General features: G+C 36.2%; 1 protein-coding gene across 1 annotated transcript in view; it reads left to right on the top strand.

Moving 5' to 3' along the window:
* The window catches only part of LOC113229709 (liprin-alpha-3), a 313,022-nt gene that overhangs the window by 271,365 nt on the left and 18,944 nt on the right, over nucleotides 1-22,713 (top strand). The window contains exons 2-8 of the mRNA XM_026463393.1: nucleotides 7,003-7,104; nucleotides 10,926-11,090; nucleotides 16,197-16,271; nucleotides 17,627-17,734; nucleotides 18,751-18,825; nucleotides 20,136-20,303; nucleotides 21,542-21,705. Of these exons, the coding sequence (XP_026319178.1) occupies nucleotides 7,003-7,104; nucleotides 10,926-11,090; nucleotides 16,197-16,271; nucleotides 17,627-17,734; nucleotides 18,751-18,825; nucleotides 20,136-20,303; nucleotides 21,542-21,705 (857 nt within the window). The remainder of the gene's footprint in view (nucleotides 1-7,002; nucleotides 7,105-10,925; nucleotides 11,091-16,196; nucleotides 16,272-17,626; nucleotides 17,735-18,750; nucleotides 18,826-20,135; nucleotides 20,304-21,541; nucleotides 21,706-22,713) is intronic.

The following is a 22,713-nucleotide window of genomic DNA, read 5'->3' as shown; positions in this document are numbered from 1 at the left end:
TGTTTGACTGTTCCATTGGTTTTTTTTTCCCCCTTTTTGGCGAGTTCGAGCACCGTGAGTCGAAAACGAACAGTCAACCACGTGGAACGAGGTTAAAAAATAAGAACGAGTTAGCGAAACTTGGAAATCCAAATTTAGGCAATTAGAGGGTCAGTGGAGCTGAATGATACCCTGTGACGTTTATTTTAGTGAATATTTTTACGATTACCACCCTGCCTGTTTGCTATCAGTAATGCTATATGGAAAATAAATACTTAGCCTATACAATAATAAAAAGCTTTATTTATCTACATCAAAATAACAGTTTATCCTTAAATAATATCATCTGAAATTACACAAATTATGTAGATAAATAGGTAAAGTTTCGGCTAGAGCTGTTTTTCAGACTTATACCTTTGTGGTAAGGAATGGCACATCTCCACGAGATCGAATCAGAAATGAGGAGAAGAACAGAAAGAAGTCACCGACATAGCTCAAAGGATTAGCAAGTTGTAGTGGCAGTGCACATAGCTCGTAGAACTGACGGCCGTTGGGACCAGAACTGGAAGGCGTTCAATGGGACGCCCCCCTGCTAGATGGACGGATGGTCTGGTAAGGGCAGCGTGTAACCGATTGGTGCACGTCGCGTCCCATTGGCTAGTCTGTAAATATTTTGGGGGGGCCTATGTTCAGCAGTGGACGTCTTCCGGCTGATATGATGATAATGATGATGATGATAATGACCGTATAATTAAATTCGCTACATTTTATGACAGTAGTTGTGTGATGCGTCTCAACTAGCTCGGATAAAATTATTACTAAATAGTAAATATGTACAACTTAAACTTAAAGCTATGATCTATAGTTTCACTGCTGGGCATAGGCCTCCTCTCACAACGTGAGGGCTTGGGCTGTAGTAACCACGCGGGTTCAATACGGATTGGGAACATCACACACATCATTAAATTGCTTTTCAGATATGTGCATATTTCCTTACGATGTTTTCCTTCACCGAAAAGGTCATGGTGAATTTCAAATAAAATTTAGGACATACTCGCAGATTCTGAAATACTCCGAGAGCCCGGATTCGACCCCACGACTTGAGCGGCGGTAGGTCAAATCATTAGGCTACCATGGCTTTGCCATTTTATATATATATATATATATATATATATAAAATGTAGACAATGGGTGATTCATATATATATATATATATGAATAGAATTGTTATAGCTCAAAAAGTAAGGTAGTGAACCGAAAATAAGTTACGACAGGTAAGCGATATGAGTAGCGAAACAGGTATTACAGACCCAATATTTAAACTATAATTAGTCAAGAACTAAAACTATGAGAATACCCATTACGATATATATTTCATGCGAATCGATGACCCAATTCATCTATTTCCTACAATACCGCGATTCCCCGGGGAGCTGGGATGTAGATAGGGTTGCCGGCATTAAATTGTAAGACCATATTCTCAACCTAACAAACCAAAAAAGTAGATGACATAAGTACACTTGCCGGATTGACTATCACAGTAGAGCTGCAATCAAGAAAACTGAGAGTAGCTGCCTGCCTAGTTGCATAAACAAAAACACCTATCTTAACAAAAACTTCTTTTGCCGTTAAAAAGACGCCTTGCGATACTTAAGCAAAGCATTTATTAGCACAAAATATAATAATTATAGTACCCTTCATTTCACTGATTAACTTATTCTACACTTAAATTGTGTACCATATTGTAGTAAATTACATATTGAAAAGTTTTAGGCAAGCCTGTGGGAATCGAGTTATATGGACGCGTCACCACTGGTAGCTGCTACCAATCCACTGAATTTATCCCTCCATCGGTTTCTTCTAAGACCCTCCAATGGATGGATATTTATTCACTGTGCCCATCCTGCACATACTTAATGGGCAACTCAAAGTGTAGCTGACGGCAAATCACTTTTAAACTTCTAATCTAATTATGGTAACCCTGAAACTGGATTCCAATAGGGTGCCATTCTTTCAACAGCGGGGTGCCAGTAATGGCACGGGTGTCATCGCTAGTTGGCGCCCTGCAGGCAGGTCGAGTTTATGGCCATGCCAATGTTTATTCCACAGTTGTTGTTAGTGACGTAGACTACTGGGCGATATGTTATACGATTTCGTATAGTATTTTTCATTTTGTGGCGCGTGTATAAGTAGATATAAATTGTTTAGCACAAAAATTGGTAGTAGGCACTGTATTCGTCTATTTAAAAGTATGTTACGGTCACAGTCTATAAAATTGATAATATCCGTCCGAAAGACACGCATAAATATAACAAGCAATTGAATTGAATTAGTTGACAGTGTATTTAAAAAAAAAAGGAATTTGATCTTCATCATTTATATTTTATATAAACCACAGGCAATCATAGACAATCAACACAAAATACTCGTAGCAATTGTAATAATATGAAACTAACTTTGCGAGTAAATAGGGCTCCAAAGTATCTATGCGAAGACGTAACACTCCTTGTAATCCTGATTTAGCCAATAATTGACTATTAACTACAAATAACAGTAGTGAACGGGTCAATTCCAGCCAGCCTCACTAACAACTTGATAGGCGGTTGGATATCTATGGTGTGTCGCTGCCACCATATATGCAAAAAGTCTGATTCCGGACAACTGTGCCAGGGACACATACAAAAAAAAACACAGTCGAAATTAGAACCCCCTCCTTTTTTTTTGAAGTCGGTTAAAACAGATGAACGATATAATAATAATAATAAAGCTCTGCAAATGTATAATTTTGTACAAGTTTTACACAAAATCCACCCGTCTCACGGCAAAATGGTAATCAAGTGTAAGGTAATCAAAATGGTAATCAAATGTCTACAACAAAAAACTATTTGTTTAGAATAATTACAGTATCCGCTGTTGGGGCTATTTGTAATGGGTAGTTATTAACGAGCTATGACTGTAACGTGCCAGATGCACTAACTAGGTTCTAGTATGTACGCATGAAAGTCTTCACTCGCTACAATAAGTAGCTGGCTCACTGCGAATCACACACGTTCCAAGAACGCAGCAAGCTTGCGAACTAGGTACACATTGTCATTATGATTTTTGGTAACATAACATGCAACGGTTACGGAGTATACGGCTTTAGAAGAAGATTTAAAGGCGCTGGTGAAATTACAGGCACATGGGACTTGTCAACTTATGTCTCAAGGTGACAGGCGCAGTGGCAGTGCCCCTCAGATCTTTGCGATTTAAAGCTCTGAGTGGCACTGCAATTGTTATGGAGAGGCTTGTAGCTTACCATCGGGCGCACAACTTGTTCGTCCGTCACTTGATGTTATAAAAAAAAATCCGCTCTTTCTACTTACATTTTTATATCAATATATTGTATCCATGATTCCGCGGCGGCTGCGAGTGGCCTGTAGATTTTCAATGTTATTTATTTTCTTTTCAATGAAATAGCGACAAACGCTACTAAATCTTGTTATTATTCACCTAATGGTGTAGTAAAATACATCAAAGGTCTTCTCATTTCTCAACCGATGGCAACTATTTGTAAACGTTTGAATTTGTACAGGTAGGTACTGTGAAAAATTGCTTTTTTTTCTGAAGAGGAACTGCTTTGCCGCTCAAACGGGGGTAAATATTTTATTCCAATGCGCTATTCAATGAAATCAATCACAGGGACGTAGTCAGTGCGTGGCAGTCTTACAAAGGCTAAAGCAGTTTATTTTACTTGTTCGTAACGTTCAATTTAGATTGCCGCGAAACGGTATGGATGCGATTTTTTGTAACCATACCATGCACTGTACTTTATATGAAACTAGATACGAATCAAAAAAACAGGTCGCCTGTCTTCTGTCTGTCGTATTTAATAGCATAAAGTTCATAATTAATTTATTTGTTGTGAAAACAGGTATACTTTCACTGTGTCCGACCGAACATTAGCCATTGAAGGTTTATTCATTTACTTACATGCACTTTAACAGACTAAATTAGTTATGGTTATGGATTTAAAAATTCAGTTACTAATTTAAATGCGGTGATTCTTACGAGTTTAAAGGTCAATTTCAATGGCAGTAAATTGCAAAATGTAACTAGATGTCAAAGTAATAATTTCAATAAATAATTATCACTAATCAAAGGTTTCTTACCAATATGATATCTTGTCCTTTTCCCGATATTTCGAAACGGTTGCACGCTCCATGGTCACGGGTTGACGTGATATACAGTTCCGAAATATCGAAAGAATAAAATGAGTTTATATCGTGGTAAGAAACCTGTAATTAGTGATAAATCATTTAGTTAATAACCACGAAAGCCTTAAAATCTCAATTTGAAACGAGTCAAAATAAATATACAATTATAAAAAATTAGACAATGAAGTTAGGAATTTGTCATTTAAAAACTGTGACCACTGTATAGTACATAAAATTAGGCAATAAGTAGTTTAATTGTTTTTTAATTAAATTCATTATGTTGTATAAAATTTCGATACAAAGATTTGCTTCTATTCCGTTCCGGGGCGACGTACAATCAACCTAATTGAGACCACGCTTTGACGCCTTATTTTTACCGTTCATGGATTGTTGTTGCCACTTTGTAGGCCTTTTAACAATACCTTTCCAGTTGAAGATCATCCCTTGCATTGCTTGTAATATGTTTCTTCAATTTATGTTCTATAAAGTTAGATGATGTTTGTGTTTGGTATAGCAATTGAGTTTGCCTTATAACCCCACCTATCTTAGTCCCCGCGTGTAACGTCGTAGTATTTCCCAAGGGACAGACTCTGCAGTCGCACCTGATGTCTGTGCGAGAGCTAACAAGCGATGGCTTGGTTCCTTTTAACAGCTTTTTCAAGCTATTAACAAACTTTGTAACTTGGAAATATAATTCAGGTCGTATACTACAAAGACGTAATTATGTATTTATGAGACGGTTACAATACCGAGCGGTTACACGCGCGCTATTTTAAGCAGCGACGTAAGCGCGCAACTGCATCGATCCAAACGCGCGATTGCATCGTTCCCGAAAGACGCCCTGTGTGACCACCCTAAAGAGTTTATTTTTTTGTTAACCTTCCTTTTTAACTTGAAATTGAGTTCACGAAAAGTCTAACATTAATAGTATCATTTGTATTTAGTTGACCGTGTCCCTTATTGCCCCTAGTACCCGTTTATTAGGGAAAGTGTGTTTCCCCTAGGCCCATAATCCGCACCTGTCGTGTCGCGGCCCCCTGCGCGCTGCGTTGCCTGTGAGTGGATACTTGCAGCGATTGCCAGACGCTTCGCAGACACTTGAGAATGTTAGAAAGCTTTGCCACCTCTCACGTCGCTACGTTGTTTTGTACTGACTTACGTTTAGAGCCCATAAAGTGTAAATACATGCATTGCAAATGATTTTGGTAGCACACGATCGTTCATGGCAAAGAAAGACCTACAGATACAAGACCTTGCAGCTCAGAACTATGGGACATGTTTGACATCGTTGTGAAAGAATTCGGTAATCGGTAAGGTTCTCGCTGATTGTTGCCCAGAGTGCGCCAGACGTACAGGGAATATGAATAGTATGTCCTAATGGAAGGCTCCTTTCATGCACCCCGAGCCCAAGACCTGTACATTAATGGTATAAAGAAATATCTATGAAAAATAGGGTTTCTGATTTCACGACGTATTTTTTTCTCGAGCTTTGGGAATTCCCGAACCCGATTTCCCGGGTTTCTCGAGTTGTTCGAGATTTTTTTTAAACCCTTAAGAAATCAACTTAGTCAACTATAAATACAAATAAAAACAAACAAAATTTACAATAAAATCAACATGTTTTTATTTATTAATATAAACGTTATTATTATAAAATCGATCAGTCTAAACCACATAGTTCTTAGGAACATTTTATAAATAATCAACATTAGTCATTACTATCAACTTAAAACAACTCACACTTGACGCACACAAGATTAAAAGTCAATTTTCCAGTAATTTAAAAATATAATTTGATTTCTCGATATTTTTCTCGACTCGAAGTTGGCCACATTTCCCGGGATTTCTCGAGCAGAAACCCTAATGAAAAACAATTTTCTCATTTTCTGAATGGATTCCATCTCAACAAATACTCACGTCAGCAATGTTAGAACGAGGAATCAAATTTTCAATTTTTTTTACATTTACCGTACTCCTTGCACTACTGGAAAACTAAGACAAACATAACATAGCGCTCAGAAATACCAACTCTAATTCATAATCTTGAAGTTGACCACTTCTTTAATATGCTTACACATCCGGACATATAATTCGAGCCAACTTACATTTATGTTCGAAGAAAAAGTTTTGTCCGTTTTTACAAATTCAAGTTAACAACAAGGACATATATCGAGTTCTTAGGTTTTCGCGATTGTTACACATAGGAAATGAAACTATTTTTCCGGATTTAAATCGCGTATATTTGTTTTTTCAAACAAACCGACGTTTCGGGCCCTTTACAGTTCCTATGGTCACGGTTGCCTGACATGAAACATGTACATTAATGTATAACAATCGCGAAAACCTAAGAACTCGATAATATAGTTTTTTTTATTTGTAGAAAAAGCTAGTTACCGACAATGGCTGTAATGGGAAGAAAAAAGACCCGAGGGTTTTATCTAGGGCATTACAGTCAAGTTAGCAATCATACTATTCACGAGAAAGTGTGATGAAAACGTTATTTACGTAACATAACTAATCGTGAAAATAATTCTAATACACAAGCCAATTAATTACAAATGAACACAACATTCGTCAATGCCGGCACCCTCTGTTCACTCCACGTCTAACCTTTACGAAGACAGACACTATCCTATGTTAGACGAATGCTACTGACATATTCACTTCTGAAATCTGTTAGTTACTACATGGAGACGGTCACCGCCTGAAGATCAGCTTTTGAAATTCTGCAGCTCGCTTTCGGACGGTGATCGACACAAGCCTTATTGACTACGACTTACACTCACTCGTGTGTGGTTTCTAACTCGACTATTTCCATTGTTTTCAGGAGTTTGCGACGCTGACAAAGGAGTTAAATCAGGCCCGAGAGCAGCTCCTCGAGAGAGAGGAAGAAATCTCCGAACTCAAAGCAGAAAGAAACAACACCAGGGTAAGTAGTTTATCGTCATTCGTCCTCAGTCTCCTCGGTGGCACTATGCTTTATTAAAGCTCGTAGGTAGGATGATGCGCCGTCTAAGTATAGCTCTATCAATCATATGACTTCACAAGCGATTATTGGAGCTAGAACACCTCAACTAAGTCACCTTCTACTCTTACTTACTTCAACTAGTCACTTAGTAAAAATAACTCCACTAGATAACATATTGGTTTTTTTTGAAATTTCGCATTTCAAGATAGTAGGTATAGTTCCAAGCTCGATTGCCAGAAGCAACCATTTTCATTATTATTGAATATCAAGATGTTTTACCAAGTTTTTTGTGAAATTACTGCACTAGTTTGTTATAATTATCTAACATTAAGATAACTGCTTTCGATCAGACTGGAGTAACCCAGCATTCTGTAATTGTCGTAGCCGTGGGTTAGCGTAGCGAGAGGCACATTTCAATGAGAAACGAGGGAAATAAACATAAATAAAACTTTACTACGCGTATTCAATTCAAAGCTTATTCTAGAAGTAACAGGATTTTCTATGCTAATCTGTCCTGACACAAATCATGCAGCCTAGCCTACAATACCGTGTCAGACGCTGTTCCAACTACGCTACGAAACGAACCAACATGGAACCAAGAGACCTTACGAATTTTTCTATGTGGCTGTTGCAGATCTTTGCTTTTGGTTTTTAACTACTTTTTTACCGTAGCGCCAGCTGTGAAATTATGAAAATTTTTCTTCACTCAACCAGGTACCTTTATAGCCACCAGCGGCAGACTACCTGACTAGAGATGATGTCCCTATAGTAATTGTACTATTCAGTTACTTGGGTAGCACAATGCTTTACTACCATAAACTAAGAACATTTTCAATATTACTTATTCAAAAACAAATTCATCTGCATAGCGTTTCTAGCTCCAACCCAATTTAAATTCAACTCCCGGTCTGTCCTGGACAGGTACACGTCCATAAAACTTGTCGACGTAGCTGACAATATTTATCAAGCTGAATATTGTTCTAGACATTACCTAACATTGATGCTATTGCTTTGATCGTTCCTGTAAATACAAGCTTTAATTACTAATTCTTGTCGAAAAGTTTCATGAATCTTCTTCGTAAAGATTTCTCTCGTAATATTTTCAAATAAACCATAACATACATAGTCAAAGAATATACGCTTATATACTGCAATCAAACAATAAGACGAATATCAAACCTTAATATAGTTGAAATGGAGACAATTTCATTATCGTTTAAAGCAATAACTATATTTTTTTAGCACATAGCACCTGTGACGAGGTGAGGTTACATAACACCAATGTCATAAAAGTTCACGGGCATTTTAACTCGCAAAAAAGCCAGATGGAATTGTATTAACCACGGTATGTGCGCATGTATCGAAAGCCAACAACGTAAACTCGAACGTCGGCCACTAATGTTTAGATTGAATCTCGTATGGACATAAATTAGTACAGCAAACACGAACAAATATAATTGCGAAAACAGAGAGGCCGAACGTAAAATTCAGTTACTAAATTTGTTTCAATAGTCTAATGCCTACAGAATACAATTCTGAAAAGACCTAGACCCTACAAAATATGATTTTGAAATAACTTAGTCCTCACGGAATATGTTCTTGAAATAAACGCTCCTCCACAGAATATGATTTTGAAATAATGTGATACTTGCAGACCCTATTTAGTTGATACTAGCGATCCATTGATCGCTTTGAAAACGATCGATGCTTGTGAAATGTTACAAACATACAAAGCTGTTACGTTAACTATTTAAATTAGATTAGGTTTTGCCACTAAGGTTACAAAAGTTTCTGGATTAATACCACAAACTTATTTTTTATAGAGAAAACAGAAGCCTGTGGTCATAAATAAACATATGTATATTACACATGTGTTGATTCGTGTGTGTTTGGATTGAGTGAGCACCCTCTATAAAACGTTTAAAATGTATTAGTCATTTAGTAAAAGTTCTAAAATAATATCAGAAACCAATCTTTCTATTTGTAAAAAGATTAAACAAGGCAAAAATAACTTAATGTGTGCTCACCACAGACATATATCTACATCAGCCTTTCCCAAAGTGGGCGATAACGCCCTCTTGTGGGCGCTGCAGGCCTGAAGGGGGTTAAGAGATCAAGAAAAAAAAATGGGGGCGTTGTGTAGAGGCTTAGGGGGAGATTTGTAATTTCATCTAGGAAGACTCTTAGACACCAACTGAGCTCTCGACTCTCGACTACGACTTGAGAACACCAACTTATATTAATTAAGAGATTGCTTAAACTAACTCGGTTCGATATTTCTCTCCGTGTAGTTCATATATCTGTCCTGTTTTATTGAATAAAATAAAATAAAAATCATGTCAATCGGTCGCTCCGTTTCGAAATGAAAGTAGACACAAACAAACATTAAAAAAGGTAACAGACACAGTTTTAATAGTTATTAATATTCCTAGATAGGTAATTTTCGTAGATAATAGACCGCGGGCAATCATGCTTTAACAAGTTTTTGTTAAATAACCCGATTTGTGCATTCCTGTATCAATCGGCTGGTTCATAGAATACTTGTTCTTAATTGTTGAGTAGGTACGATTGAGCGTCGAATGAGATGAACGAGATTATGTATGTTTGTCTTATTCCTATCGGTCTGGGTCTCTTACCCTTTAGGCCTGCAGCGCCCACAAGGGGGCGTTATCGCCCACTTTGGGAAAGGCTGATCTAGATATATGTCTGTGGTGCTCACTCAGTTGTCACAGACGGCCAGTCAGGTCTACAAAAGTATTAAGTTTGCATATAATGTTATTGTACTAGTTGTTAGTAAAAAGTTTTGTTAAACTATCATCTTTAATTACAGATCGATTAGCGGCATTTTCAAATTTTTACAAATACTTTGTTATGCTCACTCAATCCGCACAGTTTTAAAAGGGACGATTGAGAATTTGATTTCGTTTATGTGTGATTTTAGTAAAAGTTACAAATATTTTGTAAAATATTATACATGTATAATAAAAAACCCGACAAGTAGGCCACTTCTGAAGTGGTGTCGAAATTTTGTTGTTTAGACTACACAAGAGAACTAATAAATCTCTTTACTTTTTGCTCCTCCGAGTCTAAGGGTGTTTTGCCACCGGCGAGGCGAGACGAGAATTGAAATCTCGCCGGCCTATTTCCACAAAAAATTGCCATTAATATCTCGCGCTCTGGTTGTGAACATCAATTCAGTGCTGTTCAGTTGGTTTAGCGGTTTACACGCAGCTGAAGTAGCGATTCCCGTAAATTATTATTATTAAATATGTTAACGGAAGAAGAATCAGGTAAAGCCATCTTTTTTAAAAATCTCTAATAGTACATAACCCACAATTTTGCGGTTGATATTAAGAGCCATAGCGAGCTCGCGCGAGAACGTGCGGGCACTCGCGAATTCTCGCGAGAAATTGAGTGTCCGTTGCGGAGTTAATAAATAATCTGTTGGCAAAATACTGTTCGATATTACATCAACAAATATTTAAATTCTCGCCTCACACGTCCTCGCCAATCCAGACCATTACCACCGAATAGGCGCTTGGAGAGAATTGAAATTTTGCCATACAAATTTCAATCCTCGTCTCGCCTCGCCTCGCCGGTGGAAAAGCACCTTAAAGCGGCTAACTAGTACTGGATAGCCCGTAGCATGTAATTATACATTTTCGGGAAACACCAGATGCCAGTGGTGTAATTCCATTCCTTTGTAGTACTCATAGGAAGGAAGAAGCAAAGCGCTTTGTTTATTAATGACAACGAAATTGAAATTCTTTGCATTGTTTCAGCTACTCCTGGAACACCTAGAATGTCTGGTTTCAAGACACGAGCGGTCTCTCCGCATGACAGTGGTGAAGCGGCAGGCGGCTGCGCAGTCAGGGGTCTCCTCCGAAGTCGAAGTGCTCAAGGCGCTCAAGAGCTTGTTCGAGCATCACAAAGCACTGGACGAAAAGGTTTGTTACACCAGAACGACGTATGCTTTGGGCAAATACCGTTGTTAAAGAATATTTGTACTGCGGAAGCGTGTTTTTTTTTAACAATACCAAGTGACGGGACCAACAAGTGCGCCTGCTGGTAAGCGACACTCCTATCCTCAATAGTTGCAGTGCCACTCAGAGCTTAGTTGCAGTGCGCGAAACCGGATTCATCCCCTAGTTTGCCCATCCCCTAGTTTGCCACCTTTAGAGGTGGAATATTTTCTTCAAATTTAAATGGGACCAATACCGAGGAAAGATGGTAATCTAACTCTAAATCTAAGTCTTCTAACTGGACTGTCTGCCCCAGGTATACGTAATGGTCAACAACTTCGAGTGTAATGCTCCCAATTTTAACTGGAGCGGGTACAACATGGACACTCGACATGATCTTCGTCTTGTCCATGTTGATCTTAAGACCCACTCCTTTATTAACATCTATTATCGCAATAATTGAGGCGTAAAAATACTGCCTAAAATATCGCGTCCAATAGAGTGGCTACACTAAGATTTAGCGTCTAAATTATTTGTCGAAAAGATAGAAGTTAAAATTTGCTGCGTTATTGTTATTTTCATGAGTGTCTTTCTCAATCTTTTGAAAGAAGCAAAACCAATACTTAATAAGATGGTATGTGATAAAAATACACAGGAAACGTACGTGGTATCCTGTTACGCTCATGCTGCACAATAATTAACCGACTTCAAAAAAGAAGAGGTTTACAATTAGACTGTATTTTTTTTGTGTGCGTGTTGATGATTCTTTTTTTGTTGGAGAGGTGGCTAACTAGGGGATGAATCCGGTTCCATTTTCCGGAAACCGATTTCAACAAAACTTGGCAAACAGGTGTGATTCCGCGAACTTTTGAGATCGGTTTTTTTTATAAAAAAGTTGTGACAAGTGACGAACAAGTCGTAAGCTCTGTTCTGATCAGTCCCACTGCGTCCGTCACCTTGTCATATAAGTTGATAAGTCCCATGTGATTAACTGGACCTTTCCATCGTTTAAGGATTAACATGTGAAAACCATACATATAATTAGTCTGGATTGTTAATAACGTCAGTGTAGCCATTACACGCATTAAATAACGCTATTAATCCTTTGATGTGCCAAAAAAGACAGCCACCCGAGCTATTGTCTAATATCTAATGCCATAGTGCATGCCGTAGTAAAATTATCGCGTTAAATCGCGGCTACACCGACGCTTAGTCTCGATTAATGAGATAATTAGTGCCATTAAACCTTAGTGTGGCCGTAGCATAAATCATTTTGTTTGACAATATCCTGTGTAATCTGTTTACCTGTGTAATATAATATCTAGAAGTTTTCGCATGAGATTAGCTTCGTTACGCCAAGACAAAATAAGCCTTGAACCGTTTGACGACTCATGATGCCAATGATGCTAATAGGGTGTAGTATGGATATGAACAAAAACGTTTCCTATCACTGTTTTTATTGTTCGTGTTTGTGGGCTACGTACGTCTTTCTAAACATACAGCACACATAAAGTACTTCAGTCCTCTAAGCGTCGTATTCCAGAACTCTGAGTAGAGTGTGGAAATACGACCGTAATGGCAAGGACTTGAGTATGATTTCTAGTGCTTTAAATCATACTCAAGTCGTGACTTGAGCATTGAGTAGAGTTCTGGAATACGACCTTAAAACTCAGTATCTTGTGACCTTATTTACACGACTTGAAAAAGGAGGAGGTTCTCAATTCGACTGTATTGTTGTGTGTGTGTGTGTGTGTGTGTGTGTGTGTGTGTGTGTGTGTGTTACGAGATTACTCACATTTGATCACACTCACAAATTACTTGATTTGTGAACCGATTTTGATCATTGTTTTTTATTGGGAAGAAGGTACCTCAGTATTGGTCCCATTTAAATTGGAAGAAAATATTCCACCTCTAAGGGTGGCAAACTAGGTGATGAAACCAATTTATCGCACTTTCCGTTTACTGGTGTCACTAAAACTTGGTAAATAGATGTAATTCCAATAAAAAAGCCGAAAAAAAAGTTTTGAGGTCTCTTTTTTTTTGAGAAAGTTCTGTTGGCTAACGGAGTGTCCTTTTCACTTATTATGTCATGTAACGTAACGAACAAGTTGTGCTCCTGGTGGTAAGCGACATGCCTATCCATAACATTTGCATTACCACTCAAGACTTTAAATCGTAAAGATCTGAGGGCACTGCCATTGCGCCCGTCACCTTAAGAGTCTATACCTCAAAGCGCTTTGGTTGATTCGCCATAACAGTGAAAGTGTTGAATTAATAAGTTTGAAAAAAATATATAGTATAATTGAGGATATATACTGATTAGTATACGGTGTGAAAACACGATGCCTAAAAAATTTCACGATAGAAAAAAAGACAAATTTACCTCAGAATTTTGTTTACACCAGTGATTTTTTTTAATATCAACTGCCCCCGTAGCATGGCTACGCATGATAGTCGCGACATGCGCGATAAAATTGGAATAAGCGCGCGCTATTGCAAGTCTCAATCAGATCTAATTTAGATAGCCAATAGCGCGCGCTTATTTCAATTTTATCGCGCGCGAGAACACGATTAGTATACGATATACATTTTTCAAATGGGTTTGTTTTCGTTTGTAAAAATAAATAAATCCAGTGTCCAAGCCGCTCGACCCAAGCAAAATGACGACTTTTTAGCGTTTGTCCAGCAAAGTAAACCACAACCTGAGCTCTCTGATTCTTTCTTGTGTATCACAGGAACAATTTCATTTGCCTGCCTACGTATTGTATATGTCGTAAATGAAAGCCTGGGCTCCTTGAGTGCCAGTACAGCATTAATCAGGCTTAAACACAATAACGCGAGGCCTACTCGTTATTATTACACTGTCACTTCTACTCCTGTCTACCCTCTTATCAAATAATGCCGGCGAATGTTCATTCTATTGTTTCAGTTATAGGCAAGACTAAATAGAGAATATTCTTTCTAACTAAAGTAAACTATTCTTTTATGGGGAACTATATACGTTTTTACAATAAGATTCCGGAGCATATATTAAGATCATTTCCTAAGTTTAAAACTTACATCAAAAGTATTTTAATCGAAAGGTCATATTACAAAATTTAAGAGTATGTATAATAAAGATGTATGGAAAGACAACATGGGTCTAGATTCTACACAGTTTTGATTCAAAGTATATTCCCTAGCATTTAAGTTTATTTGAAATGAGCAATCCCTAGAGTTTCTTGCTCGTTCTTATTAGGGAGGTCAGCGCAGTGAACGAACAGTAGTTAGTAGTAAAAATGTTACCTAAGGAATAAATGATTATTTGATTTTGACTGTCCGGGCTGTAACGTTTCATATCGCACTGCTATTACAATAGTCTTGTAACTCAAAATATGTGAAATTCTAGATTATACTATTGCTGAACGTAAAATTTTATTCTCTACATGTCAATAAAACTTTCGTTCAAATATTGTAAGAAACAATTCAAATAAATCTCCTTAATTCAAAATGAGATAAACTTTTTGCGAACTAGTTCTAGATAAAACTGTCTTAATAAATAAGTTTCTAAAAAATATGAAGTTATTTTTTTCTTTTATTTTTTTTTCTTTTTATTTTATACATGGCAAGTAGGGAATTGTTTATATGTCTGTAATAAATAAACTTTAACCTATACATAAATTTGAATAATATTTCGCTGGACGTGAGTAATTCGTTTCTCATCGATTCTGAAAAAGTACACTTTTCGAGTTAATACACTATTGTATTAACAGTGCGATATGTCCTATTGCTAGTCACAGGTCTGCTCCAAATAAAGATTTTTCCATTTTGAAACCATTTTACCACTGTGCTACAACCGCTCTCAATGTACAAATCTACCGTGAAATATTCGAAATTGAAAGCTGGCAAATTAACTATAGATTTCTAGACCCTCGTTAGCTGACGAAATTTGGTGTAACTAATTTCTTTTGTCAAAAGTCAATAGCAACAGGAACAATTTCTGGGTCATTAAGTAAATTTAACCTTTACTTTACCTGGACTTGGTTTACCATGATCGAGGACTATTTGTTTAGGGTTATTCGGATGTCTCTAAATCCATATTGTTTATGTGGTGCGATTCAAACGATGGTACATCTCGCATATCTTGTACAATGCACCGTGATATAGTTTGTACCATCGATACGATAATAATAATAATTTATTCGCAGTGTGGTGTACATAGTTGGATTAACATATGTTTGTATTAACAGGTTCTCACACTTAGCTAGTAATAGCATGAAAATTTACCACAATTTTACTGTACTTATCTTAATTACTAAAATATTTTATTCAATTATATATACATTTAAAATAACAAGTCGCAATAATGTCAAGTTTAAATAAATATCTAATTATTTTCTGTGGTCAAAATATTCTTGAATTGAATAAATGTAACGGTTGGACAACCATTTAAATAACCTAATTTGCCACAAGTTTAGTGTAGGTACTTATCTTAATTATTAAAATATTTTATTCAATTATATACCTACGTTTAAAATAACAAGTCGCAATAATGTCAAGTTTAAATAAATATGTAATTATTTTCTGTAGTCAAAATATTCTTGAATTGAATAAAAATAACAGTTGGACAACCATTTAAATAACCTTTTTCGGAACATTATATTTGGCGTATTTTTTATCTCAATTGGTAGCGAATTATATATTTTGACACACATAGATAGACAGTTACGACGATACACGTCTCTTTTTATGTAGATAAATAGAAGATGCATATCGCTTGTTATTCTAATATGCTAATGTAAAACAATTACTGTCAAATAAATAATACTTGAACATATTTAAAGAAAATGCCAAGTATGAAGCTTCATTCGCGTCATGCCGTAATTTCGTCGAGTTGTACTTGTTTCACGAGCAACCGAAGTTGCCTCCTTACGGCAAAAAGACGGTTTTTGTTTAATGCATCGACTCTTCAACTGCGTTATCCAAACTTGTAAACCATTCTTCAGGATACGACGGAATTGTCATATACTATATCGGGAAAAGAAATCTGTCGGAGGAAATGCGTTTGGATAGAATATAAATTGTTAATCTAAACATTGTTCTGTGTTTCAGGTCCGGGAGCGGTTGCGCGTTGCGTTAGAGCGAAACACAGCTTTAGAAGAAGAACTTGCGTTAACCAAAGAAGAAGTAAGTACTCGTTAAAATACTGAAACTTATGCTAGTTTGAAGGTTTTTTTCCACAGTGATGCAAATGAAAGTGGTGTCCGGTCGGCGAAGAGAGCTCGAACAGAACTGTCAAGATTATAGAAGATTTTTGTAGACTCTGATCTGGTGACTTGGTTCACGGAAATTAACTTTTTTTATTTATATTTCCATAATACCAAGTGAAGGGACTAACAAGCCGTGCGCCTGGTGTTACTAAACTGGGAGTTCGGTTATCACGGCGGGTGTGATGTCCAGTCTGTCTTTAGTTAGTATTTTATAGTGAGGTAGGTGTTTACTAACAAACTGGTCTGTAAATTATCTGTAATAAAATATTTTTCTACATATACCTAGATAAGTATTGTCAAAAAACACTACAGGTAAACGCTTTTTTAATACAGTTGCTCAAAACGTGGTATTTTTCGCACTAGAAATCGTGCGGAAAGTTGGATTTCTCGCACTAGTGCTTTTTACTTTTCGAGTTTTTTTTAAATTTACTGTTGTTTTAAGTCTTAAACATAGAACTAAAGAGATTGTATATTTATTTCATATTTATGTGCTTTGTGACGTAAGTCATTCGTCATTACTATACTATATCTATGGAGAAACCGCATTTTTACACCTATGAAGTAAATGCTCCTTAGTAGCGATTATGTAGAAAATAAAGTAATATAAACATTGACTTACAATTATATGGACGTCGGGTCCGCGCTAAAAAGTGTCCGCACTTGTAAGGCGCTAAAATCGTATACAGAGCGCGACACTCCGCTTTAGTCTTCATTTGTTCGACTGACAGCGCGATACTACGATGACATTACAATTTAAATTTCGAATAGGTTGACTTGGGACATTTTTTTCGTGGTTTTTGTATTAGACCCGTCGGTCCATTTATTTGTAAGTCAATGAATATAAAATAGTAATTTTAATGTGGCTGAATACTGGCAACAGTTGCCATATTGAAAAAAGTCGGCCAAAAAAAGTACTAATTTTTTTCATCGTTTACATTCCCGCCGTTTTCATTAACTTTTTTACGATTTGATTTTGTTATTGACAAAGGAATAAAATGAGGTTTTTTTTAAATACTGTTTTATTTTACTTTCAATGTAGGTTTTTCGCAAATGTATTAAAAAACGTTGTTTGATACACATGCGGATTTGTCATTTTCACTTGTCTCGAGTCTTGACCCTCGCCTCTGGCTCGGGCCAAGATGCCTCGAGACTCGTGAATAATGACTAACTTTCCGCACTTGTATCAAAAATAACTATATTATAAACGTTCGTTAGTTGTTCACCGGAGGTGTTTACTTGATTGGTAAATGTTTGTAAAATTTTTATTTTCAGTTATTGCAATACAAACAATCGGGCGGACAAGACGGAGATAAGCCGAAAGAAAACGGCACCGTGCCCAGCGGCTCGCCCGAGCAGAACGGCGAGCAACAACAAACTAAGGTAAAGGCACTGACCACTAACATGATTACTTTATACGCCTTTAGATTGATTAAAAAACTAGTTTCGAAAATGGTACTACGTAAATTCAAATTCCTTCCAAGCTGGCTTCACACTAAGGAAGATATATTTTTTAGTACTTTGCAGGACAAAATCAGACACGAACAGACATGATTTAGATAATGTTATTTATTGCCAATTTTCGTAAGCAAAGAACTGGAAAATTAAGATACATTCGTGTCTAGTATGGCCACAAAATCAGAATGAATTTTTTGGTCTATGTGTTTCCACTTATATGTATATCTATCTCTGTTAAATAAATAATGTTGTGTATGTAAAAATGTAAATTTGATTAGCTTTTAAGCACCATAAATACTAATTGGTAGTTGAAGGGAATTCATATATTGTTGGGATCTAAATTTTCTCTCTATTCTTTCACACTGTCACTATAAAATACATTAAACAGTTTACATAAGTATTGGATTTACACCACGTAACAGTTACACTAACATTAAAAAGAAACATGAAAGAATTTAAGGTTAGACTATTTAAATTATATTTGAAGTGTTTGAGATAGCTGCTTGAACTTATTTTGTGCGAAGTGTGTATTTTCAGTGTTTGTAATATGTATTTGTTGGTTTTAGTTCTGAAAGTTTCAAAGAGCAGAATAGTTTGATAACCATGTTATGGTTTGCGCTTCTAATTGTAGCAATGGAATTTGTTTCGCAGATGAAGTGAATAAAGGTGTTTAACCGTCGGGAATAGTCGGAAACCACGAATATTTCCGAATGATGTTGCCGCGTCAGAGTACAAGATGCGAATGAAATCGGTCCTATGAAAAATTTGCGAAAGCCAGTTACAATAGGCCAGTGTCGATTATTCTGTCGAACTGTAAAAAGTGTAAAGAAATACTTTTTTTCATTGAACCACTAAAACCAACAAATACAAAAGTTTGGCTTAACGAAAACTAGAGTTAAGCATGTTAGTTAACGTTTTTTTCTCTTTGATGGTGGACACAGGAACAAAATAGTGTTAACGGTGAATCGGAGACCAGCAGGAAAGTGACTGACCTCCAAAACACTATTGCAAAACAGGTTAGAACAAGTACCAACATACCGCAACATGTTATTAACATTTTCAATAAAACCTAAGGTCGACACACATGTTGAAGTTTATCCATACGTAAATCTGTGCTATCAAACCGGAGCTATTCTATAACAATGTCAGTAGTATGAAAGATTAAAACCACGTAGTTTGAGTATGAAATAATTATATCTCCGGCTTGTTTTCATAGATAAAGCTTCCAGCCTCAAGTTGTGCGTGTCGTTCTTAAAAGATGACATTGTATGGCATACCATGAATGTCATAGTCAATTCGACTCTTCGATTTAAATTACGTTAAATTTATGAAACGAACAGACCCTGAGAACTGGTATTGCCATTGCTCGATCGTGTCACCGTCTAGCGCATTATATTGACATTAAAAAAACATTTATTGATATGATATGCCTGTAAGATGCATGTACAAAGTTAAAAACACGTTAAACTTGACACTTGAGATTTAAACTCAACTATAGCCGCTTGTGACAAAAATGGTCCACAGTCCAAAAAGTGTCAAATTTGACGTGCACTTGACTTAAATCTACGGGAAGTACATTGAAGATAACGCGTTATATTATTTTCTTTACCAGTCGTAATGTGATCAAGATAATTTTATAACTTTTTTCTTCTATTTTTTAATGCCATGCTATTTTAATCTAAATAATGGATCCTGTTTAAATTTTTCCCTATTCGCAAATAAGTATAATTCCATTCATATTTTAATTTACTGTTTAATAATAAAAAATTTTCAATGTATTTTCTTTTAAATTAATTAAAACTCATTTAAAACATTTTTTGAAGAACGGTCGTATTGTAATTTAGTAATTGCATGCAAAGTAATTTTAGAAAATTAAAAAAGAAAACTGAATAGGAGCACGACACTAACCAACCATAATCATCTAACATCTCACATCGACAACTAACACATAGGAACACCATGTCACTATAATCACGAATTCACTGTAGTTGGGATAAAGGCACTAACTTTTTTTTAATTTTGGGTTCAGGTAAGTAAATTTAATTTTGAAAATTGATAGCTTTATTCAGTTTATAAAGAAAAAAAAGACACGCTTGCGATGTGTGCTTCTCCTTATATTACTTTATCCGTCATTATACGCGAGGATAGAAAAACAAATCTTAATTTTGTGAAAAATGTAATGTACAGGAGAGCAAATTAATGGACGATTATTAATATCGTCTGATCTTTTTTTGCAACTCGTTTGAACCAAACTTATTATATCACATAAAAAAATAAGCTCTCGAAAAGCTTTTTTAAAGCTTTTTTTATATTATTAATTTCACAGTCAGCAGAACTGAGCTCATGGCAGAGAAGAGTTGCGGAGCTAAATAACAAGGTATCAGAGCTGGAAGAAAGACTGACCAAGGGCGAGAAGGAGCTCGCCAAGAAACAAGACGAGTGCGCCAAACTACAGAGGGACCTCAGGGAGAACGTTGCACAGAAAGAAGACCAGGTAAACCATGCTACTAGAAAATACATACAAGATCCTTAATGGGTACTGAACGAATTAACAGAATAGAACACATAGAAATAGTTTCTATTGCATTATATTGAAAGGAGATTTTATTACACTGTCTTGAATTTTTTTTTTATTTGCGTCAAATATTTTTGTTTCCTTTGTGTTATTTTACCGGTAGAGGTCATGTCAAGCTCTATGTACGAACATATTGCACTGCTATTACAATAGTGTTGTGTATCTAAATATGTGAAATTCAAGATTATTGCTATTGCTAAAAGTTAAATTTAATTCTCTACACGTCAATAAAACCGTCGTTAGAATATTGTAAGAAACACTAAAAGACAATGAAAAGACTAGGTACTAACTTAACTAAAAATGAGACAACTTTTTGTAAGCTGGTTCTGGACAAGACGGTCTTTACTTAAAAATATGAAATAATTATTTCCTTAATTTTTTGAAATATATTTGGCAATTAAGAAATTGTTTAGATGTCTGTAAGGGTCAGGTGAAGAGTACCCTTAACCGACGAGCGTATATGCAAGTGGAAGACTGTTGTCTCTGCATACCCCGTTGGGAAAAAGGCGTGAGGTATATGTATGTATGTATGTCTGTAATTCGCGGAAGTGAATTCATCGATTCTGAAAAAATACACTTTTTGAGTTAATACACTACGTGCGATACTTGTATATTTGTCGAATGTGGTCATTGACTTACAAATAAATGGACGACGGGTCTAATACAAAAACCACGAAAAAAATGTCCCAAGTCAACCTATTTAAACGTAGTGACATGTAAAGGAATATGAAAAAGCTAAAACGTTGAATTTAAATTGTAATGTCATCGCAGTACTGTCTAATTTTGCTTGCTTCGCTGTCAGTCGAACAAACGAAGACAAAAGCGTGAATGACGCTCTGTATACGATTTTAACGGCCTATAAGTTCAGACACTTTTTAGCGCGGACCCGACGTCCATATATTTTAAGTCAATGATTGTGGTAGATAATAAATAAGATTAAATAATAAATAAGGTAGATTTAAATTATTTTGACGGATTGGTAAAAATGTTACTTTTCGAATATTGCCACGTTAAAAATGTTATTTCGAAATATGTTTTCATATTTTTCTTTCACACAATATATATATAATTAAACCTGTCTTCTGAAAGGGTGGGCAAAATTACGCAGTCTATTATTAGACACGTGTGTTTCATACAAGCTGTGTTTATGGTTACAGGAGGAACGGATAGCTACTCTGGAGAAGCGGTACCTGAACGCGCAGCGCGAGTCCACCTCGCTGCACGACCTGAACGAGAAACTGGAGCAGGAGCTGCAACACAAGCAAGCACAGCTTAAGGTAGTCACTCACTCTGTCACCTATTATACTAAATTGTTGCAATTGTCGTTTCGACAAAGAGGGGATTTCACCAATACATTACTTTGCTAGACTCAATAAGAATTGTCTCTATAATATTATTTTCGTCGTCCCACTAAAAAATAACCAACGAGAACGCATTATGGACAATAACTTATACAAAGTTTTCCGAAAGCAAAAACAATAACACGCATAAACAATTCACCCGTCATTATAACTTTTAACAAAAACAAATACTATTGTTAATTCATTATTACGACGCCATACTTGCGGTAACAGTGTTTTTATAATTACACTGTTTACCACCGAAATGAGACGACCTAGCTTACGAGCTTTGCACCTGTGCGTTGCTAATTATCCTGTCTTCTATAACTCGATATCAATCGAATTGTCCTGTCATATAAATTCGCATTATTGAAATGAAGCGTAATATGTACATTTTCCATAGGACTGAAGGCGACAATTGAGGGTGGTCAAATTTTAACTAAGGTATATTCGGCGATGTACAATTTAACTCGTCGGACATAATATTCAGGCATTTCATTTGTTAAAAATTTTATACATCAACTTTTTCTGCCCCGGCTCAAGCCGGTTATGGATTATTGCGTGTGGTGATTTCCTAAGAATGCAACAGATCATAATATATGTATATGAGTGCGCAGTTTAGAACGTATTCCGCTAGCTTATTCTCTACAGACCAGTATTTTTCTACTACACCTATCACAAAGGCGCTCTTTTTAGTTCAAAATCAAAATTCTATTGTCTATGGTACTCGCTACCTAACTGAAAAATTTCACGATAGTTCTGCACACAGTAGTCTAATGAGTATTACAATACCGAACATGGATCTATGAGTTTCAAACAAAGAACGTCGTATTTTCACAAAATATCAATCAGGACGCTACTTAAGATCCCTCTTACTCGCTAAAAAAGTTTTGACGTGGGCTCCGCCCAAATTTGTGAAAAAAATATATGCCTGAAGTTCGCGTGACATGCGACAGGAGATGTTGAATTTTGCGCATTAAAAGTACCAA

The sequence above is a fragment of the Hyposmocoma kahamanoa genome, unplaced genomic scaffold, assembly GCF_003589595.1.
Source record: "Hyposmocoma kahamanoa isolate Upper Pololo Valley unplaced genomic scaffold, ASM358959v1 62, whole genome shotgun sequence".
NCBI lineage: Eukaryota > Metazoa > Arthropoda > Insecta > Lepidoptera > Cosmopterigidae > Hyposmocoma > Hyposmocoma kahamanoa.
The sequence above is the reverse complement of the archived record's forward strand: the minus strand, read 5'-3'. Positions and strand labels throughout refer to the sequence as shown.